The sequence below is a fragment of the Jaculus jaculus genome, chromosome 7, assembly GCF_020740685.1.
Source record: "Jaculus jaculus isolate mJacJac1 chromosome 7, mJacJac1.mat.Y.cur, whole genome shotgun sequence".
NCBI lineage: Eukaryota > Metazoa > Chordata > Mammalia > Rodentia > Dipodidae > Jaculus > Jaculus jaculus.
In genome coordinates, this window is record NC_059108.1 from 17,343,764 (window position 1) to 17,369,834 (window position 26,071).

Sequence of the window (26,071 nt, forward strand, 5' to 3'; positions counted from 1 at the left end):
TGACAGTCACAAATTAGAACTCACAGACCCTCATCATAAAAAATGTTATTCAAGGGCTGGAGGGATGGCCTAGCAATTAAGGCATTTGCTGTCAAAGCCAAAGGACCCAGGTTTGATTCCTCAGGACCCATGTTAGCCAGATGCACAAGGGGTCACATACATCTGGAGTTCGTTTGCAGGGGCTGGAGGCTCTGGCATACCCATTCTCTCTCTTGCATGTGCGCTCGCTCCTCTTTCTCTGTTAAATAAATAAAAATAAAACACTCTGTAAAAAATGTTATCCAGGGCTGGGGAAATGGCTTAGCGGTTAAGGTGTTTGCCTGCAAAGCCTAAGGACCCTGGTTTAATTCCCCAGGTCCTATGTAAGCCAGATGCACAGGGGCACGTGTCTGGAGTACGTTTGCAGTGGCTGGAGTCCCTGGTGTGCCCTTTCTCTCTTTCTTTCTGCCTCTTCCTCCCCTGCCTCTCTCTTTCAAATAAATAAAAAAGTAAAATATTTTTAAAAAAATGGTATTCTAAAACACAATGGGGCATGTTTTTATTGTGAAAATGTCTAAATATCAACAGGGAAAGAAAAGAAAGGGAGGAAGGGAGGAATGGAAAAGAGAAACAAAGATATTATGGGAGAAGGAAAAACAATGTATATTGTTTGTAGAAATATAAAATGTTACAACTGAAAAGAAAAGTAGCATGTGATTCCCAAAAAAATGAAAACTAGAATGACTCAGTGCTCCACCAGTTAACTCTGCATATGTGCCCGAGAGTTTGTAAGCAGTCTCAAAGAGATCCCCGTGCACTGTCCTTAGACACAGCAGCTGAGCCATGAAGGCAGTGGAGTGTCTATTGATGGGCTGTAAATGGGTCAGCACCATGTGGTGAATGCTAACAATGGAAATCCAGTCTTGAGAAGAGAAATTCTGACACATGATAAAACATCAGTCTTGGAAATGTGATAAATTCTAACAAGCCAGTCAAAAAAGGACAAGTGTGAGAGCCTTAGAATAGTCAGAGTAAAGGACAGAACATACTGCTCACCAAGAGGTCAGGAAGAGAGAACATGCAAAATATGGTTTAATGAGAACAAAAACTTTAGGCTTTCAGGCTGGGGAAATGCAGCAGTGGCTAAAGACACTTTTCAAAGCCTGTCTTGGGTTCAGTTCCACAGTACCCATATAAAGCCGGATGCACAAAGTAGTACATGTACCTGGAATTTGTTTGCATTGGCAAGATGGGCCTGGGACACTTACTGTCTGTCTCTCCTTGCAAATGAATGAATGAATGAATACATTATTTTAATTAAAAAATTGATTTGTTTCCAGATGAAAGATAATGGAACTATACACTGGTTAAGTTTCATAACATTATGTACTAAGCACTACTCACTTGTATCCTTAAAAATGGCTCAAATGGTAAATTTTGGATTATTTTTATTGTACTACAACAAAAAAAGTCTAAAAAAACATTAACTTTTGAGCCAAGTGTGGTTACATATTTCTTTAATCCCATTATTTGAGAGGCTGAGGTAGGAGAATCTCTTGAGTTTGAAGCGTACCCAGATGTACAGAGCAAGTTGTAGTCTAGTGTTCCCTTCCTCAAAACAAAATATTAAATTGGGATTAAATAAATTCTGTTAAAAACAGACAATAATAAAAACTTCCAAGGCAGGTGTGGTGACACACACTTTTCATTCCAGCACTTGGGAGGCAGAGGTAGGAGGATCGCTTTGAGTTCAAGGCCACCCTGAGAATACAGAGTGAATTCCAGGTCATCCTGGGCTAGAATTTGACCCTACCTTGAAAAACCAAAATAACAATAATAAAGTAAAATAAAATAAATAAAAGTTCCAGCATAGTCCTCTTGGGTAATCTAGAAAACTGTGAAATTCTTCTTGGCTCTTGCTCCTGAATAGCATTAGCATTGTTCATACTTTTCCAGGGTTTTTTTTTTTTCTTGTTGTTTCAATAAACATATCTTGAAGAGTATTGATCGATTGCAGACAATGACCTAAATATGTGAGTGTTGAGTTTATTCCTCAACACTACAAAACAAAGCACATTACGTAAAGATGATCAGAAGGTATACAAAAGAAAATATAAGGGACAAATCTTTAAAATACTGAAGAAAAGCAATCCATTCTGTTTGACATAGTCTTAAAATATGAATGGGACATACAGACTTTTGTTAGACGTCAAAAAATACATTATTGGCAGGTTTATATTGTTGAAACTATTAGAAACATTTTCTTTTAGCAACAGCTAATGGTATCAGCTGAAAATTTGCATACATAAAAATTAAACAAGGGGGGCAAGTATTTCAGTATGTGGATATACATTCAGTGTTATTTTCTCGTGCTAATTAATTCATAAATTCTTTTGATAAACTTTATTTATTTATTTATTTGAGGGAGAGAGAGGGAGAGAATGAGCCTAACAGGGCCTCCAGCCTATGCAAATGAACTCCAGATGCATGCGCCCCTTTGTGCATCTGGCTTAAGTGGGTCCTGGATAATTGAACCAGGGTCCTTAGGCTTTGCTGGCAAGTGCCCTAACCACTAACCAATCTCTCCAGCCCAACTCATAAATTCTTAAAGTTAAAAATCTTCATAAGAAAAATTCAGAAAAAGAAGGCTGTAAATGAACAAACCTCACTTTGAAATTTGTGAAAAACAGTACTGTTGTATTTAGAAGTGAAAGGTTGGGTGAGACTGGGGAGAAGGCATGGGATTTAGTAGACTCTATGTTCACATTTTTCTTTTTTTGAGGTAGGGTCTCAATACATCCCAGCCTGACATGGAACTCACTTTGTAGTCCTAGGCTTGCCTGGAACTCCCAGTGATCCTGTTAACTCTGCCTCCAGAGATCTGGGATTAAAGGCACGTACCACCACACCAGGCGTATGTTAACATTTTACTCAAGATCCTGACTAATTTACTCAGGTTCAGAGATACAGATAGCAGAGGAGAAATTAAAACTTAATTAAAGATGAACTTATATGTTTAGGACTAAGGACAATACTGGCTTACTGTATAAAATGGTAAAGGCACTTAAAACATAAGTATGTGGTTTTAAAGAAAACACATTTATAGTTGATTTTGATGAGTAGTGCGAACATTGGTATATAGAAAGACATTTACAGAATCTATAAGCAACTTCTATAATCATAACTATAGTCAATGGCATGTGGCAAGAAATAAACTGTAAATACTTTGATTTTCCTATGATAGCTATAAAAATAAATGAAATAACACCCATAGCAAAATGCATCAATTTCTGAAATGTTAGGCAGAGAATATGAAGCCAATCTAAAAAAAATGTATAGTGTACACTTTCATAAAACACTAATTTTATAGTGCTTCCATCAAAATTATTTACAGTAGAAAGTGAAGCAGTCATTCGTTACCTGTGGTTTGGGGTGTGGACATAATTGACAAGGACTGTGTCCTAGGGTATTTAGGTAGCTGATGGTAGTGGTGGTCATGTGCATGCAGAACTTTATCATGGGACAAGGATGGATGGATGTATTCAAAGTGGACACATTGCATAATATATGAACTATTCATTAATATTTTTACTTAAAATAGAATAATTACTTAGTGTTGACTATGAGGATGTACTTTTCTCTTCAAGTATGGAAGCAGCAGTCAGATTCCATGTAAGAGGACATAATTCCATAAGAAGTCTTTTGGTCACATTGAAGACATTTCAGAAGAGTAGGAGAAACATGCAGGGTTGTAGGGTGCAAAATATATGGGAGGCTGGAGAGATGACTCAGGGTTAAGGTGCATGCCTGCAAAGCCTAATGACTTGGGGTTGATTCCCCAATACCCACATATAGCCAGATGCACAAAGTGGTGCATGCATCTGGAGTTCATTTGCAGTGGCAAGAGGCCCTGGTGTTCACCTGCTCTCTCCCCCTCCCCCTTTCCTCCCTTTCCCCTATTTTCTTTACAAATAAAAACTTAAAAAAAAAATTGGGAACAAGTAAATACTCACGGGAGACATTTCACAGTGAAATTACTGAGGGAAGTTGTTAGAATTTCAAGGGCTCTTTGAAGATTTTGTGGAGAAAAAAATCTATGTTTGGATGGAGGGAAATTTAGTGATTAAAGAAATGCAGATGATCTGTATAAGAAATAATGAGTTGAAATAGAAAACTGCAAGATTTAGTATTTCAATATCAAGATCTTATCTTTTAGCCAATAAAAGTGGTTAATATGAAGATTTGTTACTTGTCAAGAATTATTTTACTAATACTCTCAACTTTAATTTGTTGTCAAGTGAAATATTTATACTGAATTGAGACTATATCACCAAAGTAACATAAAATCCAATTCGATCCATTAGAGAATATGCATTTGCTACAAAAATTTACACAAGGTGTTTAGTCAGATAGAACATATCATCTTGATCTCCCAAGAGGTACTCGGAAGTCAAATCTATAGGAATGAATCCTAATATTGAAGTATGGGAAACAAACATAAATTTGAAGAACAGCAGAGAAGTTACCAGATATGGTTGTAGATGATTTATCTGTAATGTTCTACAGGATTAACTGAAGGTGAATAATTTGTCATCAGTGAAATATATCTTTATCCTCTCATATGAGTGGGATCATCTGTTTTATTTTAGTGATTAAAAACTAATTTTGTCATCCAAAATAATAGTGTGTTGGTCCCATATTACATATTGTATAGCAAGTTTAAAATAAGATTTTTCTCTTGTTCTAATAAAATTAGTATGTTAGAATAATTTTTTCATGTAAACTATGACAACTCCAAAAGAATAGGAACCATATTCAGAATTTCACATAGGCAAATTTTACATACTTGTTTGTTCTTGGCACAAAAGATCATTTAGGGTACTTTTCTATCACCAATAACTTGATGAAAAGACTCATATTTTCAGTGTAATACATTGAATGGGTGCTTTTTATTTGTTAGTTTTTTGTTTGTTTGTTTTGAGGTAGGGTCTTGCTCTAGCTCATACTGACCTGGAATTCACGGTGTAGTCCCAGGGTGGCCAGAAACTCACACCAGTCCTCCTACCTCTGCTTCCTGAGTGCTGGGATTAAAAGTGTACACTACCATGCCCAGATTAGTGGGTGCTTTTAAATGTTACACACGTAGTTTATGTTCAAACAAGAGGACTACTTTGACATTATAAAACTGTTTACCAGGGCTGGAGAGATGGCTTAGCAGTTAAGCGCTTGCCTTTGAAGCCTAAGGACCCCAATTCGAGGCTCGGTTCCCCAGGTCCCACGTTAGCCAGATGCGCAAGGGGGCGCATGCGTCTGGGGTTCGTTTGCAGTGGCTGGAAGCCCTGGCACGCCCATTCTCTCTCTTTCCCTCTATCTGTCTTTCTCTCTGTCTGTCTCTCTCAAATAAATAAAAAATGAACAAAATATATTTAAAAAAATAAATATTGATATTATCTTTATAGGAAATTAAGTACATCACTTGTATCCCACTCTTAAAAAAATTGTTTACCAATTTATGCATATGTAATACAATAATCATTGAATTTTCAAGAAACTAAAGTAGACATAAATGAATACTTTTATTATGTCTTCTGAGATATTTATGCATATACTAAAATATATGCCCTTGTGAATGATAAGTTAAATTGGAAAATTTAAGGAAAAATTTATTGCTTGCTTACTCTTCTTTCATAAAGGTAACTGGGTTGCCCAGTTACTTTGTATTCTTACAGTGAATGTACTGTAGGCCTGACATGTGAACACATCCTCATAGTTCATCCTGATGGCTGGCTCTGTCCCTCTCTGTGATGCTCTAAAGATACCTACTTTTTAAAATTGCTATTTCTTAATCAGATTGTAAAACTTGTTAGACATTAGTTTCAATTTTGTAATGTATTATATGTTCAAAGAAAACTTGAGAGTATTATTTACTTTTTATTCCTTGTATAATAGAATGGCATTGTGTATCCAGGTTAGTTGTGATGAAACATATTTTGTGTCCTCTGGAGGCTAGCATATGCAAGCATGAAAAAATACAGTCATATGTAAGATTCAGCCAGTTATGTATAAGGTTCCTACTTAGAAACACCTACCCTGTCATTTGAGCAGCATAAAGAAAGGGGCTAGAACAAGGAGGATAGCACACTTGCCACATGCAGATAACCTCCTGTGCCAGCTCTTACATGAGGGATGGTCCTAGAATTGAACCAGGGAACAATTTATGTATGAACTACTTACAGTTCATAGACATAACAAATGCAAGCCTTATATGCATTTTAGAATGATTTTGTATAGCAGATGCAATACTTACGTTTATGTATCATGGCTATGGAATTCTGAAAAATCACTATATTTCTGCACAATTCAATGGTTGTACTTGAACTGGTTTTTTTTTTTTTTTTAAATTCCCATAGGATACTTCTATTTCCTTACGTTTTCTTGGAAGATTCCTTGAAATTTCTGTACCATAAACTTCCTCTGAAAAGATTGACTTCATATCCCAAACTGAGCTTTCCTTGAAAGCCTAAAATTATAGTCAGTCATGGAGCACAGTGTACTTTTTCTTGATAGCTTGTGAGAAAATTATGATCATAACAAATATTTGGGTAATTCTTTGATTATATCTTTATCGTTGTCAATATGCAAAAGCTGGAAGATCTGGCCCACAATATGTTTGCCAGCCACTTTTTAATAAAGTAGAGACAAGTTGTTTCCTTTTGTCAAGTAGATTTGAAGTGGTCTTACAAAGAAATGTATTTTTATTTCATGGACAATAGGAAAATAGGCTTGCCATCTCTAAAAACTTACATTTAGAGTGCAGGATGTCACCCATTTGTGAGATGGTGTCATACATGTGGTCCTTTCCCAGTATATTTTAATGGCATGCTGTTCTGCAGCTCAGAACATCAGAATATCCTATGAGGGATAGTAATAGTAAGAAAAAGTATGATTTTGTAAATCATTTCAGTTATACCCTCTAGACCATGATGCTAAATGTATGGATACAAATTTTAGTTTTCAAAAGTTCTTAAGTCATTACTGTGTGAGAGCAAATAAGTTTAGTGTTAAAAATTCTTGCTGGGCATGGTGGTGCATGCCTTTAATCTCAGTACTCTGGAGGTAGAGGTTGGAGGATCACCGTGAGTTCAAGGCCACCCTGAGATTACATAGTTCCAGGAGAGCCTGAGCCAGAGTAAAACCCTACCTCTAAAAACCAAAAAAAAAAAAAAAAAAATCTTCTACATATGTATTTAGTTTGCAATGGCTACACTAAAACCAGATATTTTAAATTGTCAGCCCAAAACTTCGAGACTTAATTTAAAAAAATATCCAGATTAAAGATTTCTATAATAGTAACACCATTGCCTAGTTCTGAGAGCCAGGACATCCTCCACTATCAAAACATTTCAGGAAAGATGTAAGAATGCACTGGCTTGGTACTGACATTCTGGCTATTAATGCTGTCTAGCCAAATTGAATTTCAGGCACCACATACAACTAGCTGGCATGCACCATCAGACTTTCCTGGCTTTGATCTAGCCTGTCCCGATACATTTCTCTTGCTCTCTAGTTTCTGATTACAGGAGAGGCCCAGAGCAACTCAGCTTTGGCCATCAGTCTCCACATATCAAAGCACAATTTTCCACCTTACAGACTCTCCTGAATTAGATAGGGTTGCCACTATTTAAGTCGATAGTGGAACACAAGAGAAATAAGCCATTATCAACTAGCTCTTGGCCAAAGAACCAAATAAAAACAAGTTGAGAGATGGAACATTTGCTAAAACTTATAGTTGAAGGTATCTCCTTTAGGTTCACTGCCCATCCTGGGCATAAAGTTTACATTTTAATGATGAAATAGAAAAATAAGAATTTTAAAAGATGAAATGGTATATTTTTTCTAATTTATTTTACTATTTGAATTTGATTCCTTAAAGACTTATGTGTATATGTGCATAATTTGAATTTTAAGTCATTTCATTAAAAAAACCCTCACAAAAAAAGAATGGTTCCTAGTTAGCATCATATGGGTCTTGTACAATTAAATTTAGTAGGCTGTAGACCCCACATTTCAATAGTTTTTGTTATAGCACTCAAAAATTTGTAGATTATAAAATGAATTGAGGGATACAGATGTAAAGAATGTTAAATGCTAGTTGAATGCAGTGTGTATTATAACTTTTAATGCTTCAATTATTCTTGGAACTCTTCAAATATTTTGTGCCCAAATTATTACATCTGGCATTCAGAGCTAACTGCAGTGCTGTATATGCATATGTATGTGTATATGTGTGTGCGTGTGTGTAAGAACATCTCTCCAGCATTCTTCTGTCACAACATTCTCATGATAGAATTTTGTGCGTTTATAGTGTTTATAATTAGGCCAGCCTTTCTAAATTGGTGGGGGATGGTATGTACTTTTTTGCAGTTTAGTTTACCATTTCCTCCTCTCTATACAAATGCATGCTCCTGAAACCTTCCATTTGAAAAATGAGAATCTTTGGTTTCCCATAACTGTTTTTTCTAGACCAGATGCCATTCTAATGTTTTCCATACAGCGTTATTTGTGCCCCTCTAAAATTGTACTTTGTACAGTGTTCAGATGGAAACAGGAAGTTTAAATTAATGACTGCATCTTTGATTTTTAGATTGGTAAGGTAATGCAAACCCGCACTGTAGAAGTCAGAGGTCCCTTTCCTTCACAGTCAGGTTCTCAGTGCAGGCAAATGTGCCCGACCAAGAGCAGCTGGTGGGAACTGATTTTGGCTTACAGACTGGAGGGGAAGCTCCATGATGGCAGGGGGAAATGATGGCATGAGCAGAGGGTGGATGTTACCTCCTGGCCCACATCAGATGGACAACTGCAATAGGAGAGTGTTCCAAACACTGGCATGGGGGAACTGGTTGTAATGCCTATAAGCCTGCCCCCAACAATACACCCCTTCCTGGAGTTGTTAATTCCCAAATCTATATCAGCTGGGAACCTAGCATTCAGAACACCTAAGTTTTTGGGGGCACCTGAATCAAACCACTCTGTTTGATCAGCTTAGGTCATTTTCTTTAGCTCAACTGCTTTGAAGTTGGGTGACTTGTAAAGCTGTGACCCCCATGGACTTTCCTGAGGACTGCGTTTTCTTGTTTCTTCTTGCAAGTGATTGCTTTTGGTTCTCTTGTTTTCTGTGACTTTGGCATATTCATTGTCTCTCCATTTAAAATTGATCCACTTAATAGACTGTGTTTGCCATACAACTATCAGAATTTGCTGGTATATATAAATCAAATTCTATTTTAGGAAGAGATTCTCTGAAAGCTACATTTTACTTTTGTGGTACCAATTTTAACTTAGAACTGTTCCTTCTCTGTGTGGAAATATGGCCTTCCTGCATATATACGTTATTATTTATAACTCAAATGTTCTCAACTCCCTGTTTCTTCTCATTTCATTAGTCTAATCAAAGATATTTTAGTTAAGTACATGATTACTTAAACTGTAAAACTATTTAAAAAGATTATAAGATAATTCAAATAGTAAGACCATAAAATACTTAATCTGAAAAATTATTATCATGATAGATGCCTTCTTTATTTATCAATTTGTTGTTTAACAGAATTATTTGGGCTGGAAACACACTTAGCACACAGCATTTATATAATTTAAAATATCTTGTTTTATAAACCAAATCATATGTGATTATTTTATCTTTGAATGATCCCTGATTCACTTTCTTATTAATTGATAACTGCTCATTAGTTCAAGTTAAACACTTACTGTTTGTACTTGTTAAGTTCATTATTTTCTTTTAATAACAATTTGAACCAATTTACAACATCATGTATCTTGATTTTAGAAAACCAACTTTTAAATATTCTGAGATAATCCTTGCTAACCTTACCTGCTAACTTCATGAATTCAGACTTCGTAATCAACTAAAAGTGACCTGTCTCTTACCTGTTCCCTGGCCTACAGGGTGTATATTACATGACTTTCAGAATTGAATTTCCAAGTGTCCCTAACCCTTTTATCTTTGACTCTATGAATACATAATTAGGAAAAGGAAAGTAAAAGAAAGAATTTCCATCTTAATTGTATATTAAGTTTTTGAAATACAGAAGAGCAATAGTTCCAATACTATAATAACAAGGTTTCATACTAGGATAAAAGCAACTTTAGGGTTATTTAAAATTGAGAACTTAAATAGATGAATTTTAAAGTAAGTAAAAGACTGAATAGTTTGGAAACATAACTATACATATTTACACATGGGTATATGTAAAATAACTGTATACTTTGTAAACTATAAATTATTTTAATGTTAAGCCATTATTAAATTTGCTTTTATATATTTCTGCTTTTTTGATTACTATATATTTAAAATATTTTTGGTTTGAACTAGCAAGCCATTTATAGAGAGAAGGCATACAAATATATATTGAAACATCTAAGAACTTTTTTTACAGTTTCTTTTAATGATATGCATAGACAAAATGTATGTATAAGTTTGATGAGTATTTGGACCAGTCTCTTGTACAGTATCAGTATCAGTATCAGATGCCAACCAGACACAGCTGGGTAGCTTTTGATTTTTTGAGGCTTTTGGAATTTGGACACAGGGCGAAGTGAAGAAATCTAGCACAGCGCCGTAGTGTAGGCACAGGGACGGCTCTGTGCCGAAGTCTAAGCTACGGAGCATTGCAGCCTCCACATGATGTATGACCTGAAAATTATGTCTCTTCTTTTCCTTAGCTCACTCTTATTTGTTGCACTTTGATTAAATCAGGAAGTCAAGAAAGGGGAAAGACATTTCAGGTCAAACACCTTTGGTATGCAAGCTTGAATGTAATATTGCACATAAAAGTATCTCAGAAACCTCAAGCATAACTGTTTTATGAAGCAGTGTTTTGTTGTAATTCTGTTTTCAGTACAATATTCCTTAGATTCTATCATCAAAATATATTTGTATACCTTCTCTTTATAACTGGCATATTGGCCTCTTAACAATTAGGATAGCTGAATTTTCTCATAGGTCTTTTCCCCAGTGCAAAGCTTTCAGCATTGCTGTATGGTTGATTTAGAAAGAAACTATTTAAATGAAAATATTTTGAAGGCCAGACAACCCCTAAAAGGATTAATACCAAAAAAAAAGTTAGAAATTAACTTGTATGTGGTATGTATAAATGAAAAATAGTGTCTCCATGGACAGAAGAGAAAGACAAGAAGACTAGAGAAGACTAACATTGCCCAGCAAGAATTTGCCAAAATATTTTTGATGGTCTGGCATTTATTTTTTTTTTTGGTCTGGCATTTTTGATGGGTTAGCATAAATGGATGATGTTTAAGGTATAAATAATCAAAGTAACTTTGGAGTAGTATGGTTGTATAGAGAGGCTATTACCACAGGAATAATTGCCAGTGAGTGTTAATGAACTTCAGTCCATGTACAGTGCACACACTCTTCTCAATAAGAGTCCTAGGCTGTATTGGAACAATGACAAAAAAAAGGAGGGATTATGTAAGTAAAAATGACTGTTAGGGTACTGACACCATTAACTTTATTTCTGACCAGTGTAGGCATTCTATAATTATAATTTAAGAATAGGTACTCAACTATTCCAATTTGGAAATGGATTTTTACTTCCTCTGACCATAGGAAATTTCCATGAGAAATAGGCATTATCAAATTAATTTCAAATTACATTTAAATTAATACTAATTTCTTTGTAAGTCTTGAAATGTATCTCATGACTGTGGCCTTTGAAGTGTAGCAGCTACATTCTTCTATCTTCCACACTCCACATTTTATCTCAACGCTTGCTTTTGCTCTCATATGATTCAAATGTTTCTCTTTCCCACTTTTGCTGGCATGGGCTCTGCATCCTGACTATTGAAGGCCACATTCCCCTGTGATTTTTCTAGACACATCATTGTATCCTTGGGCTGCTTTGCTTCATGTCCTCTGCCTCCATGATTTCTGTCATAATCACCTGGTCTCTGAAATTTCCCCAATATCCCTCTTTTCTTTTTTCTTTTTTCCTAGCTGAGAATGTCTGGTTAGTATAGGCTTTTTGAATGAATTGGGCTATTGTTCTTTAAAAATTCTTGCTTTTGCTCATTATATTATTTATATTTTGTTTTCAACTAATGGAACTAATAGATGGTTCCTAAATATTTACTGAGAATCCTAGTGCTATGTGTCAGACTTGCTGCTCACTGAAAGACATGATGTTCCTTAAAAAGAGGTGTCTCTACCAAGGGTATGTTTGTTTGCTTGTCTGGTGATGCTTAATACCCTTCCCTTCCCACCATAAAAAAGGAGGTGTGAGAGATGGGATTTTTTTTTTATATACACTATTTTCAAGCTTCAGCCTCCTTACTCACTGTCACCTCACCTTACAGCCATCCTGGCATTCAAGAAAAATGACCATGGTTCTAACTTCACCCTCATTTTGGAGGCTTGAAGTTTATTCTATCCTTTGTGATAGGTGTTTATTAAAATTTTAATTTATTTAACTGCAAGCAGAGAGAGATAGAGAGGAGAGATAAAGAAAGACTGGATGCACCGGGGCCTCCAGCTGCTGCAAATGGATATTCCAAATGCATATACCACTGTGCATTTGGCTTTACTGGATACTGGGGAATCAAACCAGGGTTCTTAGGCTTTGCACCAACTATCTGAGCCACCTGCCCAGCCTGTGATAGGTATTTTTTAAAATTGTATTTTGTTGTTAATTGGGCGGGAATATATTTTCAAGAAGAAACTTGCTTCCCCTGTCCTAGCTAGTGTGAACACAAAATAACTGCCTGTTTTGAGGATAATTATTGACTTACTGTATCTGTTTGTTTGCTGTCTAGATCTGGACCACCTCAAAATTGCCCACCCACTTAATATTCTCAAGTGTCCGTGTCTTCCTATTCAGCCAGTGCATCTTTTGGCAATGCAGCCCATGATATGTTCAGAACTTACACGAGCCCATAGAACGTCTCTCGCTTGCAGGCCTCTTCTCAGGCCTTGTGCTCATTGTGTACATTCTAGCTAGTTTCATGCCAGGAATCTAGCACGGTTTGCAGTGTTGAAGTATTTGTCATCATAGTATTTTTTTTTTTTTTTGGTCAAAGACAAGTTTTATGTTAAAACTATTCTGTTGCTTGTCCTGTCTTTGTCACTGGGTTCTGTTGGGGAGTCACACGTGCACCCTTCCTTTCTTGGAGGGTTCCCTCTTACCTGACTGCAGGAAGAATGCCACTGCATGTTCTTGGCATCACTTCACCCATTTCCTAGCTTTTTCACAATGCTTGCCCTTCACTCTTCAAACCACTTATAATTTCCTTTGTTTCACTCTTCCTTTCTGATTTTTAAAAATGATATAGATACACATATAGATAATTGATAGATAAATACATGATAGATAGGTATATAGATAAGTATACTCTTATCCTCTGGTCCCTGGTCCCATTTCCATGGGGCCCTCCACAGTGGGGTTAGGAAAGCCTCGGCAGTCCCTGTCAGGTAGTAGGGAGACCATACCTCAGGGTATTCCTACCCACTCTGTGTCTCTTGCAGTCTTTCTGCCCCCCTCATTCTTAGGGGCTGGTGCTGGTGAATCTGCTTTGTCTTCCCAATTAAAAAATATTCATTTATCGCCGGGCGTGGTGGCACACGCCTTTAATCCCAGCACTCTGGAGACAGAGGTAGGAGGATCGCCATGAGTTTGAGGCCATCCTGAGACTACATAATGAATTCCAGGTCAGCCTGGGCTAGAGTGAGACCCTACCTCGAAAAACAAAACAAAACAAAAAAAACAAAAAAAAAATTCATTTATTAGAGAGAGAGAAAGAGAGAATGGATACTCCCGGCCCTCTAGTCACAGTAAACAAACTTCAGACACATGTGCATCTTGCTTATGTGGGTTCTTTGGAATCGAACCTGGGTCTTTAGGCTTTGTAGGCAAGTGCCTTAACTATTAAGCCATCTCTCCAGCCCTCTTTCTTATTTTCATCTTAGCTCTCTTGTTCTGAGTTCAAACACCTCACTACTACGGTCATCCACCCGCAAGCTACAAAGCAGCCTCATAGTTTCTCTGTTCTCTTAGTTCTTTTTGCTAAAACTACTGCTCCCCCCCCCTCCCCGGCATATCTAACTAAAGCATGCTGGCTTAACCAAGAAGGTCATCTGAGTTATCCCAACTAGAATGATCCACTAGAACCCTTCTCATCATCCTGTACCACCATCACTTTAATATTTAATACTGAATTCTCTATCTAACTGTAGCAAACATAAAATGATCTTTCTAGATAGGTAACTTGACCTCAGTTCTTAACCAATGAAGCACTGTGGGATAATCATAGAAGCTTTCTAGTTTTTTAATCTGTCCAATGTACAGTCTGTCAAATATGTACATTCAATCGGTTACTAAGATATTTGCATTAAAACATGGGATAGTTAGTAAAATGTCATTAATGTCTGTTTATTACTATAGAGTTTGAAGTGCTAACACTAGACTACTCATAAGAGAAGGTATCAAGTTAGAGGACTCAGTTATGCATTTCTAGCCAGATATCAATGAATACACATTGAGAGGTGTACTAAGATTCCGCCTTTGTGCATACAACTAAATGGTTATGTCTGCCATCACAGATAAATTTGACTTTCTTGATTAAAAAAATTAGGTTTATTCCTAAATATTCAAATATAAGTGTATTATTATTATTAGAAGATAAATGTGTCATCAGACAATACCTACATTTTTATTATCTGTGGACTTTACTATTTGGGTAATACTCTTTTTAACACATACAGACAGTTCAAACAAATTCATGCAATTTTTGAAAACACACAAGTTTTCCAAAATTGCTTGTGCTTATATTGTTGTCAAATTTACATTTTTTTTCTTCAAACTTCTGTTTCGTCCTTTTAGGTTCTTTTTTTTAATACTTCAGAACTAACTAGGCACATTTCTGGGTTAAATCGATGACACTCTTTGGTCTTGAATTGAGTATCTTTTTACAGAGTACTGAGAATGAATACTGTTTGCTATTTATCCTTTGGAGAACAATAGTGAAACTATTAAAATAATTTATTTGGTGGAATAGTATTTCTGAGACTTTTGTATGTTCTGTTTTTTGAATGTTCTTATTACGTAAACATTTCTTAGAAGTTTGTTTACAAATTAGTTTGTGCATAATATAATTGCAGTTTTTCTAATTTTACTTAGAGTATTTCATATTAAAATTAGTACACAGAATATACGCAATAATTCTTTATGTCAAAGTCTTATTGGGTATGTTAATATGGCTACAGCTCTTGATTATAATTCAGTGGTCTTTTTTGTTTGTTTGTTTTGAGGTAGGGTCTCACTGTAACCCAGGCTGACCTGGAATTCAGTATGCAGTCTCAGGGTGGCCTTGAACTCACAGTGATCCTCCTACCTCTGCCTCCCAAGTGCTGGAATTAAAGATGTGTGCTGCCATGCCTGGCTCCTGTGGCCTTTTACTTAATTTTTTTTTTTTTTTTTTTTTTTGGTCAGAGTCTAAATAGTTCAGCTGCCAACAGGTTGTAATGATTCATGAGTCTTTCTGACTCTCTAGTTACTGAGCCTGAGAATTGCTCATCAGTCACACCACTTGTCTCTTAAATGAGCTTTTCTCATCTGCCTCTTAGTTCATTAGTTAACTGTCTGCCCACATGTTTGATATTGTGGAGTAACAGTGCCTTTTACAGCTTCCTCTGTCTGTGTAGTACAGACGGGGTCTTTAGCAAAATGGGCACGAAGGGGCATTTATCCGTACCTGCAATAAATATACATGCTAGTGTCTACAAGGCATTTGAGACTTGAAATCACCTTAAGAAAACAAAAATGAAAATCACTGTTGCTTCAACTTTCCGTCTAACAACAATTAGTATATTGAGACCAAACAATTGTTTCATATAAGAGTTTGATCAATTGAATTTATTCTTAAGAAACACAATAAAATATATTCATTAATTTTTTGGCTTAAAAACAGAAAGAACTTGTTGAAATAATCTTTAGTTAGCAACAATTAAAATTGAGATATTTGTTGACAGAGATTGTTATATGTTTATCTTCCTATATGTTGCTATTTTTAGAAACTTGCAATTCTGATCTACTTTTTTATATACTGTATACATAGTAATCATCCTTTCATTTGTGAAAAAAAATGTTGAAAATGTTGCAGAAAGAATGCTTTCTCATCTGTGGAATAGGAATAGTTGAGAATGAAATGACTCGTACATAAGGTTTTGTACCAAGTGCCCCTCCCCACCCCAGGCACACTAAGTAGTCTTCATTAGATCTCATACTCATTACAGCATTTCGTTTTGTTTCCTTTTTTTTTTTTTCTTTCTGCTTTCTGATATCTTGCCTGAGGATTTGGAAGCATTTTGTAAGCCCTGGTGAATTGCTTAGTTGTAAATTTTATTTCTGTTTATTTCATAATAACTTCATATACGTATGGAAGCATTTTGACCTTGTTCACCCTTTACTACCCTCTTTTGTCCCCTTCACGCCAGGCCAAACCAACCCTTTCTCTTTCCAACCAGTCCCACTCCTGATTTTATCTATGATTTCCTTTTTTCCCCCTTATTGTGACCCACTGAGTTTAATTTTAAGTTTGGTGTTTTAGGGAGAAAATCTTACTTAATCTTTGAACGTTTCTTGTTCTCTTGACTCTAGGAAACAATCACATAGCAAAGCAATCAGATAGCATCTTTGGGTTGAAAGTAGCTCTAAACAGCTTATCAGTTTCAGTGACCATGCTTAACCTTGATTAAATATTTAAACACTCTTAAACCTAATAGAAACAACCAGAAATCAATGTCAGTAATTTTCACATCATCTGAAATATCCCAATATCCAAATTAATGTAAAATAGTATGTTAGCAGATGTTTCCATCCATTCAGTTGAGGGGTTATGGTTCAAAGGAAGTTTGTAACGAGTTCTGTAAGTGGCCTGGCCACCGCTGCCGCTGTTTAACGGGCTTCTGCTTGCTCTCTCCCCAGGCCTGGTGTGCATGAAGTCCAGCACGTCCGTGGTGGAGCTCGTCATGCTGCTGTGCTCACAGGTACAGTCTCGGCCCCTTGGGTGCTCTGACCTGTGTGTGGGCGCTTTGTGACTGAGTAGCTCTGCGTGCATGTGGCATCTTTGAGCTCCCCTCTTCACGGTAGAGGTGGAGAAGATAATTGGCTGTATTACTTGATATATCTTGCCTTGTGAATATTGTCATGATTTCCGCTCTTCAGCTGTCCTGGTCTTCCATCTTCCCCGTCCTTCCATTGCTCACTGTTTTGTCTGTGTCTGTGCTTTTGTGTGCATTTCTAGTGCTAGTCTATATTCACCCTTTTGCAAATAATAGAGAATAATTTGTAATCTTAAAACTTACATTGTTGTTCCCAGAGTTAAATGGGAGGTAATAAAAATTAAAGTTTTTTCTGTAACTAGCAAAATATATACAGTTTGTTAGTGAATGTCCTTGGATATGCTCCTCTGCCTTTTTAAAATGTGTACTTGGTGTTTATCAGTAAATTCTAAAATCTTCTTAATACTCTTTATTAGCAAGAATCAAAACAAAATCATTGGATAGTGTTTCCTCTTAATAATTATACAAAAATCTTAATATATATATATATTGAAATATTTTCTGATAACTAAAAGAGAAACTTACTGGTATTTCCATTCACTGACTCTTTCACAATGTTTCATGTTCCCTGTAGTCATATAAATATGAAACATTTTGTAACATATAATACAGAGCTTATATAATATGCTTATTTTGCATAGTTGTTACATTTTCCCCTAGTTTCCTCAGTAGATGAGAAAAGCATCTGAACCATAAGAGCACAGCTAGCTCCCGCGTCAATATGGCTTCCTCGAAACATCACCAAAACAAACAAAGCAGAAAACTTACCTATTAATTTCCCGTTTTCACATTTACTTTCTTCAAGAATCTGCTCATGGGGAAGCTACTAAGTCCAGTTCCGTTTTGGTAGCTAGGAAGACTATTGATAAGAATGGAGTTAAAGAACACAGTATCACTGGCAGGAGTTTGTCTGCAGAGCATGTGAAAAATTGCCAGATGCAGAGGTCCTGAGTTCGAGAGACAGTCTGGAAGTTCTGCCTTTTAATGTTTATGAAAAGCATTTTTAGAAAGAAATGGTTTAGAATGACTTCTGCCTTAGCCCTGACTTCCACTGCAGTTGAGAGAAATAAAGAGGAATGTTGCATTAGGATCTGGTGTCTTTGATGGCCTCATCATCTCATCATAGGTTTAACATTACTCATTTGCTGGCTCCAGAAATTCCTGCCATTAAGGGCCCTAGAGATGAAACTTTGCCTCAGATATTGATTGAAAGGAAGAGTGAGAAATTCAAGCTCTCTGTGCAGCGCACTTTCAGTGTTTCAGCAAAGCAGCTTTATAAACATGTTTTGATTTTTAAATTTAATTTTAAAAATAACTCAGTGTGTTTGAAACCTGAAAAATTTAGATGTTTCAAGTGGTTCTCTGATTAAATTTCCTTCATATAAGTGGTTTAAAGGGTATGCTTGTAAAATTTGTTTAAGTTGTTCAGCTACCTTTTGTTAATTTGAAATGACTCTTCTCTAGTGTTTTAAGGAAGCAAATGAACGATTTTTTTTTCCAGCCCAATTCAGATGCCGAGTTAACTATTCTAAGAAATTAGTTGTTCCCTGGATGTTTGGGCTTTGGCTTTGAGGGCACACAGAACAACGGACATTCCTTAAAGCTTCTTAAAATTACTTGCCATTTTTTCTTCTGCTCCAATTGGTGATGTTTTATATTTGGTTTTAATCCGTTAACAGGATGGTTATAGCAGTAGCAGATCTGGGGTAGAGAGATGCCGTTCATGGCGTCATGTAGATAGCATGGCTGTGCTTTTTGCAGAGCAGCGTTTTCTTCTGCAGGCCTTAATGTATCTCTTCTACAAGGAGATGTTCCCAGTAGAATTAGCCCCGGGCTGTAGCCTGTCGTCCTGCCAAGGCAGGCAGGCCTGATGAATTTTTAAAGCTGCATACCCTGGGCTCTTTTTGCTGGTTTACCATCAGCCCTTGAAAGTACCAGTCGTTCCCTGGGATGAGCAGCAGGGTGGTGGAGGGGAGGAGTAAGTGTGTGGGCTCCTCTCTGGGTACCTTGTCTGTCCTTTTGTCCCCAGTGAGAAATACAGCCTAAGATATCCACACCGTGATTTAATTATTGGCTAAAATAAATTTTCAATGCAAATATGATTTTCTAGCTTATTTGCATATAATTTTGATGAGCCATTTAAAGATCACGTTTTGTTGCAGAGAATAGACGGCTAAGGGTTGAAAAGGAAACGGACACGCCACATTTTTGCTGCATCTCATTTCGGTGCTGAAACACGTCAGATGCCTTTTTTTTCCCTTTTCCTTTTCATGTTGGAAGTTTCATAGCTACTACATAGGATGAAGGCTATGGGGTTTTCTTTTTTCTTGTATCAACTCCTGAACAAAATTACTTTTTCCAATGGTTTGTGTCCAAAATGTGGTCTAAATTTACATGCGATCATATTACAAGTGTCTGAAGGTACTTGTCAAAGATAATTTAGTTCATATGGGCAGTCTCAAACTCCAAGGGACATGGTGTCCAGTCCACCCTTTCAATGGAATGTTACATCTCTGTGACATATTGTAAGTTTCAAGAAGAAAATATTAACATGCTCCATTCTGATTTGTTAATTGTACTGAAAAATACCTAAACATTTTTACTATATTGTGGACAATTGTTTACATGTACATCTTATGATACAAAAATAAATTTTGAGGATTACCTACTCTTCACTTTTGATTTATACTAAAATTATAGTTACTGGCAGCTCCTTAAAAGAATGACTGCCTATCACTTTGAAGTGAACATAATTATGATTTTCCACACAGTCTGTGCACAGTTGGCATTCTCTTGAGGACCTCAGTGCATCACATAGAGAGGTCCAGTCCTATTTTCAGTCTCAACTTCAAGTTCTGTAGCCCACAGTAGTTGTGATGTTCTCTATTTTTCTTCACACACACTTGTTTTTCTGTTACGTTATTCTGACTGTATTGTATTCTCTGATGAATAGCAGATTTAGTTTTCAAGTAACCTTTTTTTCTTAAGGTAGTATAATAGTTTCCAATTATTTCCAGATTTTTCTTTTTGAGGAAGTCTCCATGAGAGGTACTCTGAGAAAACTTGAGTGATGTTATCCCATAGGATTTCTTTACATTTTCATAAGTAAAGTTTAGCAGATGTCACTTGCATTTTTCTATGCCTTACCTGTCAATAGAATTTTTTTTTTATAAATCGTTCAACTTCATGTTTAAAAAAAAAACCTCTCAGCATTAAAGTGATTTTTTTACTTGAATACTAGATCAAGCAAAAGACAGTTTAATAAATCATTTTTCTTTCATTAAAATTTATAAATAGTTAAGTAATAAGTAATGTAAAGTCTCTTGGGATCTATGTATGAAGTTCCAAGCATGAGTGACTTTGTGGTTTCGTTTGACTTTATTCTTTTCTAAATACTTCGTATACTTCACTGAAAGGGTTTTGGTGACCTCACTGCAGTGATCATGACATGACCTAGGACTTCTAAAGACAACAGTCACAAAGGAACCACAACTGAAGAACTTCTTTTTTGCAAGTGATTTTCTTTTGAACGTTTAATGTTGTTCAACTTTTTCTCTGATTTGATACAGTTTAATCACATGCTGTAAAAGAAAAAAAAAAACATGCTGATTCTATATGTAATGAGTTTCTAAGCTGGAGAGATAGGGTGGGTATAAAGACCTGTTAAATGATATTCATTTATAAGCTGTTAGTATTACAAGAGCTTTTGTTGTGATAATAAGATGATAAAGGAAATCAAAAGAAGAGGTTAAGAAAAGCTTTTGTCAGGTAGAGACTTTGGAAATTTCATGAAATTCTAATTGTCAAAGTGAAGTTATGTGACATGTAATATACTAGTTATTTCATGAGGACCTTTTGGTGGTTACTGAAGCCTTAGTGTCAGATTTTCATTTCTCAATGTGTCTAGGCTCATCTATGAAACTTGCAGGTTATGCATTAAAATTAATCAATAATAATTTAAAATTGGCACACCATGCTTAATTGAGTATAATCAAGTACTACTTATGTGTGTATCAGGACATTGGTCCTTTAAGCCAAGAGTAAGATAGTCCCAGAGGGTCTACTGAGGTGGACCTCTGACAGACCCTGAAGACAGTAGGCTTTCTGTCTAGCAGAAGAAGGAAAGGAGACTTGGGTTTCACAAACAGCCCAAGCTGGGCTCTGAGGGAAAGAACTTCCTACATACTCAGGCTTGCCATCAACTTGTTTACTGTACTTCAGAAACGACATATCCAGAAAATATATTTATTTGATTATATAGAATATTCCACATTTTACTCAGAATATTTTTTATTTAAGACATTATTGTATGTTAATCTTATAAGACAGAGATGAAGACATTTCTAACACTTCTGGTGTGTGTGTGTGTGTGTGTGTGTGTAGACCAGAGGCTAACTTCAGATGCCATTTTTCCTCTTCTGGCTTGTCTGAGGCAGTCTCTGATTTCATTGATCACTACTGATTCTCCAGGCTGGTCACGAGCTTCAGGAGATTCTCTTGTCTCCCTTCCCTCCTCCTCCTCCTCCTTCTTCCTTTTTTTTTTTTTTTTTTTTTTTGGTTTTTCAAGGTAGGGTCTCACTCTAGCTCAGGCTGACTTGGAATTGACTATGTAGTCTCAGGGTGGCCTTGAACTCATGGTGATCCTCTTGCCTCTGCCTCCCAAGTGCTGGGACTAAAAGCGTGCACCACCATGCCCAGCTTCTTGCCATCCTTCTATCCCTAGTGTCTCTGGGACTCCAGATACTAGCCCTACAGTGTCAGGTTTTTATAAAGGCTCTGGGTCCTCCCACTTACATGGCCAGCATCAGCCCAGAGCCGTTTCTAACTTTTCAACAGCTTGTAGTCATTGCCTTTTCAAGTTCAGCTTCTACCTAAAGGAGCAAATTCCTGTCTAAGAAATTCTTTATCTTTGGACAATGACTGGCTACAATTTTTATCTGGTGTAAAGTCATTCCACGTTAAAAGGGCAAATTGGGCAACTTTTAAAAATTTTTGTGTATTATTGCTGTAAGGTTTGAATATGTCCTAAGTATAAATAAAACTTAATCTGAAGGTTGAAAATGTGATTAGTTATAGGGTTTAAGTCAACCCTATAGGGTCAAAATAAATATTATAATCTATCAAAAAATTTTACACTAAAACTATAGGTATTTTTAAGGGAAAACAAAAGTATGTGAGTAGCAAAAACTGTTTAAAAAATAGGGGAGAATACTTGCAGAATGATTCCCTCCTCAGTGCTATTACTGTCTCAATCTTGTATAGCATTTCTAATGAAAATATAATCAAATATTTAAAGACTGTATGATTCAAATTACTTTTGATTATTCACATAAGATCTTCTTTGTTGATTTCATTCAAATTACACTGAATAGGTATGATAAGGTTTTACTTTGAATTTATCTTCAACCATGAAAGCTATACATAGTAATGTTTTGATATATGTATACATTGCATAATTGCATAATGTTCATATAAAGTTAAGTACAGATAGGATTCAACTTTCTCTATTTTACATGTGTGTTTTTCATGGAACATTCAGTGCAATTTTATTTCCATAGTAATACAACCCACACAATTGTTACTTTGCCTTGACATTTTCCAAATTATTTCATGCTCTTTTTGTTGTTTTTTGAAGTAGGGTCTTGGTCTAGCCCATGCTGACCTGGAATTTCCTATATATTCTCAGACTGGCCTCGAATTCACAGTGATCCTCCTACCTCTACCTCCTGAGGGCTGCGATTAAAAGTGTGTGCCACCATGCCTGACCCTTTGTGCTCTTCTTTATGAAGCTTTTCTTCCATGTTGGTTGAGTGTTGAATCTCTCCAGCATTCACCTTGGCATTGGAATGCAAAAATCTGTATGGTGATAGGGATACCTGTTTCTGTCTTTTAATTGGATGCTCTTTTATGAGGCAGACATGATTTTTGCTTTTCCCTTATGTAACAGATATCTTTCAAAGAAGTCTTATGGGTAGTATTTCCACTAATCATTTTATGTAACTATTGAGGAAAATAGGTTATATATAGTAAAGCCAGTAAATTTCATTGGCATTTATCCAGGATGTATTAAATGACAAATTATTTAAAACAATCCATAGGGAAAGATTGTTAGAGACTTCAAGGGCACTGTTTAAAGCCTGTTCTCTTTTTCCGCTCAGATCTGTGCTGAGCTGACACATATGATGTTGAAATCGCCTGACATGCTTTCGGGTTTTCTCATCCTTACATCAGCCACGCCTAGCACAGGGTCTCCATATCCGCAGCACTGGGATGACCACTGTACCTGCATTTCTGCACGGGGACTGGGAATTGAATTTAGATCTTCATGTTTGTGAATTGAATTAAATACTTACTTGACTGAGCTTCCCCCCGCTCCCAGTCCCATTTTAACCTTTCTTTTGTTTGTTTGTTTTTTGTCGTTGTTGTTTTGAGGCAGGGTCTCACTCTAGCTCCGGCTCACCTGGAATTCACTATGTCATCTTAGGGTGGCCATGAACTCAAGGCGATCTCCTACCTCTGCCTCCCAAGTACTGCGATTAAAGGCATGCACCACCACACCGGTCCCCATTTTAATCATTTTAAGTGTAGAAGTTAGGGAACAATAATTGCATTCACAGCATTTGTTATTTCTAAAAGTTTTTAATATAACTAACAAAAGCCCTGTACCTATTAAGTAATTTCACTCCACCTTTTTGTACATGAATTTGTCTATCCTAGATTTTTTTCAAAGGGAATCTTGGATTGCCTTTTTAGGTGTCACTGACCATCACATTATCAAATCCATCCCTTTGTAGCATATATCGGGTTTTTTGTACTTTTTGTGGTGGCATGATACCACATTTCATTGATGTAGGTACCTCCTGATAGACATTTGAGCTGTCCCCACCTTTTGAACATTGTGATTATCTCCATTGTGAACATTGGCATGTGTGTCTCTGGCATATATTTAGGACCTGTTTGCTAGATAATGCAGTGGTTCTGTGTTTAACTTTTTAAGGAATTAACAAATGTTTTTCACAACCGTGTCAGTGTTTTATATTATCAGGGGAATGTGCTGCAGTTTCATTTCCTCCATATCCTAACAAGATTTGTTACTTCTGGGTTTGTTTGTTTTTAGTTATAGCCATAATAATGAATATGTAATAGTTGCCTCACTGTATTTTTTTTCATAAATGTTTGTAGGGTGTGCATATGGGTGCTTAAAGTTGTGGATGCATGTGCGTTTGTGGTGTGTGTGTGCGCATGCATGCGTGCTCACATGCACAGGAGCACCTGTGGAGAGCTGTGGTTGATTCCTGGTGTCTTCTTCAGTCGCTCCGCCCTATTCCCTGGCAGGGCTTTCTTACTGAATCAAAAACACCTTGAGTCAGCTTGCTAGTGAGTCTCAGAGATCCCCTGTTTCTGCTTCCCCAGCCCTGGGATTACAGGCATACACTGCCTTGCCCAGCCAGCCCTTTACATTGGTACTGGGAATCCTGAGTCAGGTACTCAGGCATGTGCAACAAGCACGTTGCCTAACCCTAGGTGCTGCCCCAGCACTTACCGTGTTTGGGTTTGCATCTGTGGGAACTCAGATGCTGGCCGTGTTTGTCTGAGTGTGTTGAGCTGTGTCACCTGCATGGAAATGGTTTCTGCGCCCTCTGCTGCTGTTGCTACTGCTGCATCATGAATGTTCCTGCCTGTTCTGAATATGGAAGCATGATCAGATTTGGGTTTCCAGATACCTCTCCCTTTCTGTGGATTGGCTTTCTCCTTTTGATACTATCATGAATACAGAAAATTTCTGAATTTCAGTAGTGTCTAGCTTATTACTTTCTAGCTGTTTCTTATGCTCTATCATATTTATATATACATTTTGAAGTCTAAGCTCTTACAGATTTTCCCCAGTTTGTGATCCATGTGGAGTTAGTTTATGGGTGATATAGATATAGGTTCAACTTTAGCCACTGGCAAGTAGGTATGTTTTTTTACCCCCATTTCTTGGAGATAGTATTCTTTCTTCGGGAATGATATTGAGAAACGGTTAAGCTGGCTGGGGAGATGGCTTAACAGTTCAGAGTGCTTTCTTGCCAGTCCTGCAGGCCTGGGTTCAGTTCCCCAATACCCACATAAAGCCAGACACACAAGGGTGGCACACATATCTGGAGTTCAGCACTGGCAAGCAGCCCTTACATGCTTATACATGCACACCCATTCACTCTCTTTTTCTCTCTACTTCATGCAAATAATAGTATTATAAATGAATATAAAATGAATTCTATATAACCAGTTAATCATTGATGCAGGAGATTTTATAATGTATAGTGTATTTTCCATACATTTTTATATTTTTATAATATTATAATTTAAATATTTCTCCCATATTTCATATTTTAACTACCTGGTAGAAATGACTATAACCATTTAAATGAATATCCTTTCAAAGTGTTTGTATACATTAATATAAAAGTCATTAGTATATTCAATATAAAAATTCAGTATAGGGCTGGAGAGATGGCTTAGCAGTTAAGCGCTTGCCTGTGAAGCCTAAGGACCCTGGTTCAAGGTTTGATTCCCCAGGAACCATGTTAGCCAGATGCACAAGGGGGCGTACGCGTCTGGAGTTCATTTGCAGTGGCTGGAGGCCCTGGTGCACCCATTCTCTCTCTCTCTGCCTCTTTCTCTGTCTGTCGCTATCAAATAAATAAATAAAAATGAACAAAAAATTCAATATAAATTTGTATTACTAACAAAATAAACAATTTTGATATCACAGCATAGTGTTCAAGTAGTTCTTCATTTTTTAAATTTTTCTTTTTCGAGGTAGGATTTCACTTGAACTCAGGCTAACGTGAAATTTACTATGTAGTCTCCAGGTGGCCTCAAACACATGGTGATCCTCCTACCTCTGCCTCCCAAGTGCTAGGATTAAAGGCATGTGCCACCACACCCGGATCTCATCTT

At 36.6% G+C, this 26,071-nt stretch overlaps 1 protein-coding gene across 5 annotated transcripts in view; it reads left to right on the forward strand.

Annotated features, from left to right (window-relative positions):
* The window catches only part of Nbea (neurobeachin), a 563,720-nt gene that overhangs the window by 223,930 nt on the left and 313,719 nt on the right, over positions 1 to 26,071 (forward strand). For all 5 annotated transcript variants that reach the window (XM_004659998.2, XM_045154369.1, XM_045154370.1 and 2 more), the window contains one exon: positions 16,992 to 17,053. In XM_004659998.2, coding sequence (XP_004660055.2) covers positions 16,992 to 17,053 — 62 coding nt within the window. The remainder of the gene's footprint in view (positions 1 to 16,991; positions 17,054 to 26,071) is intronic.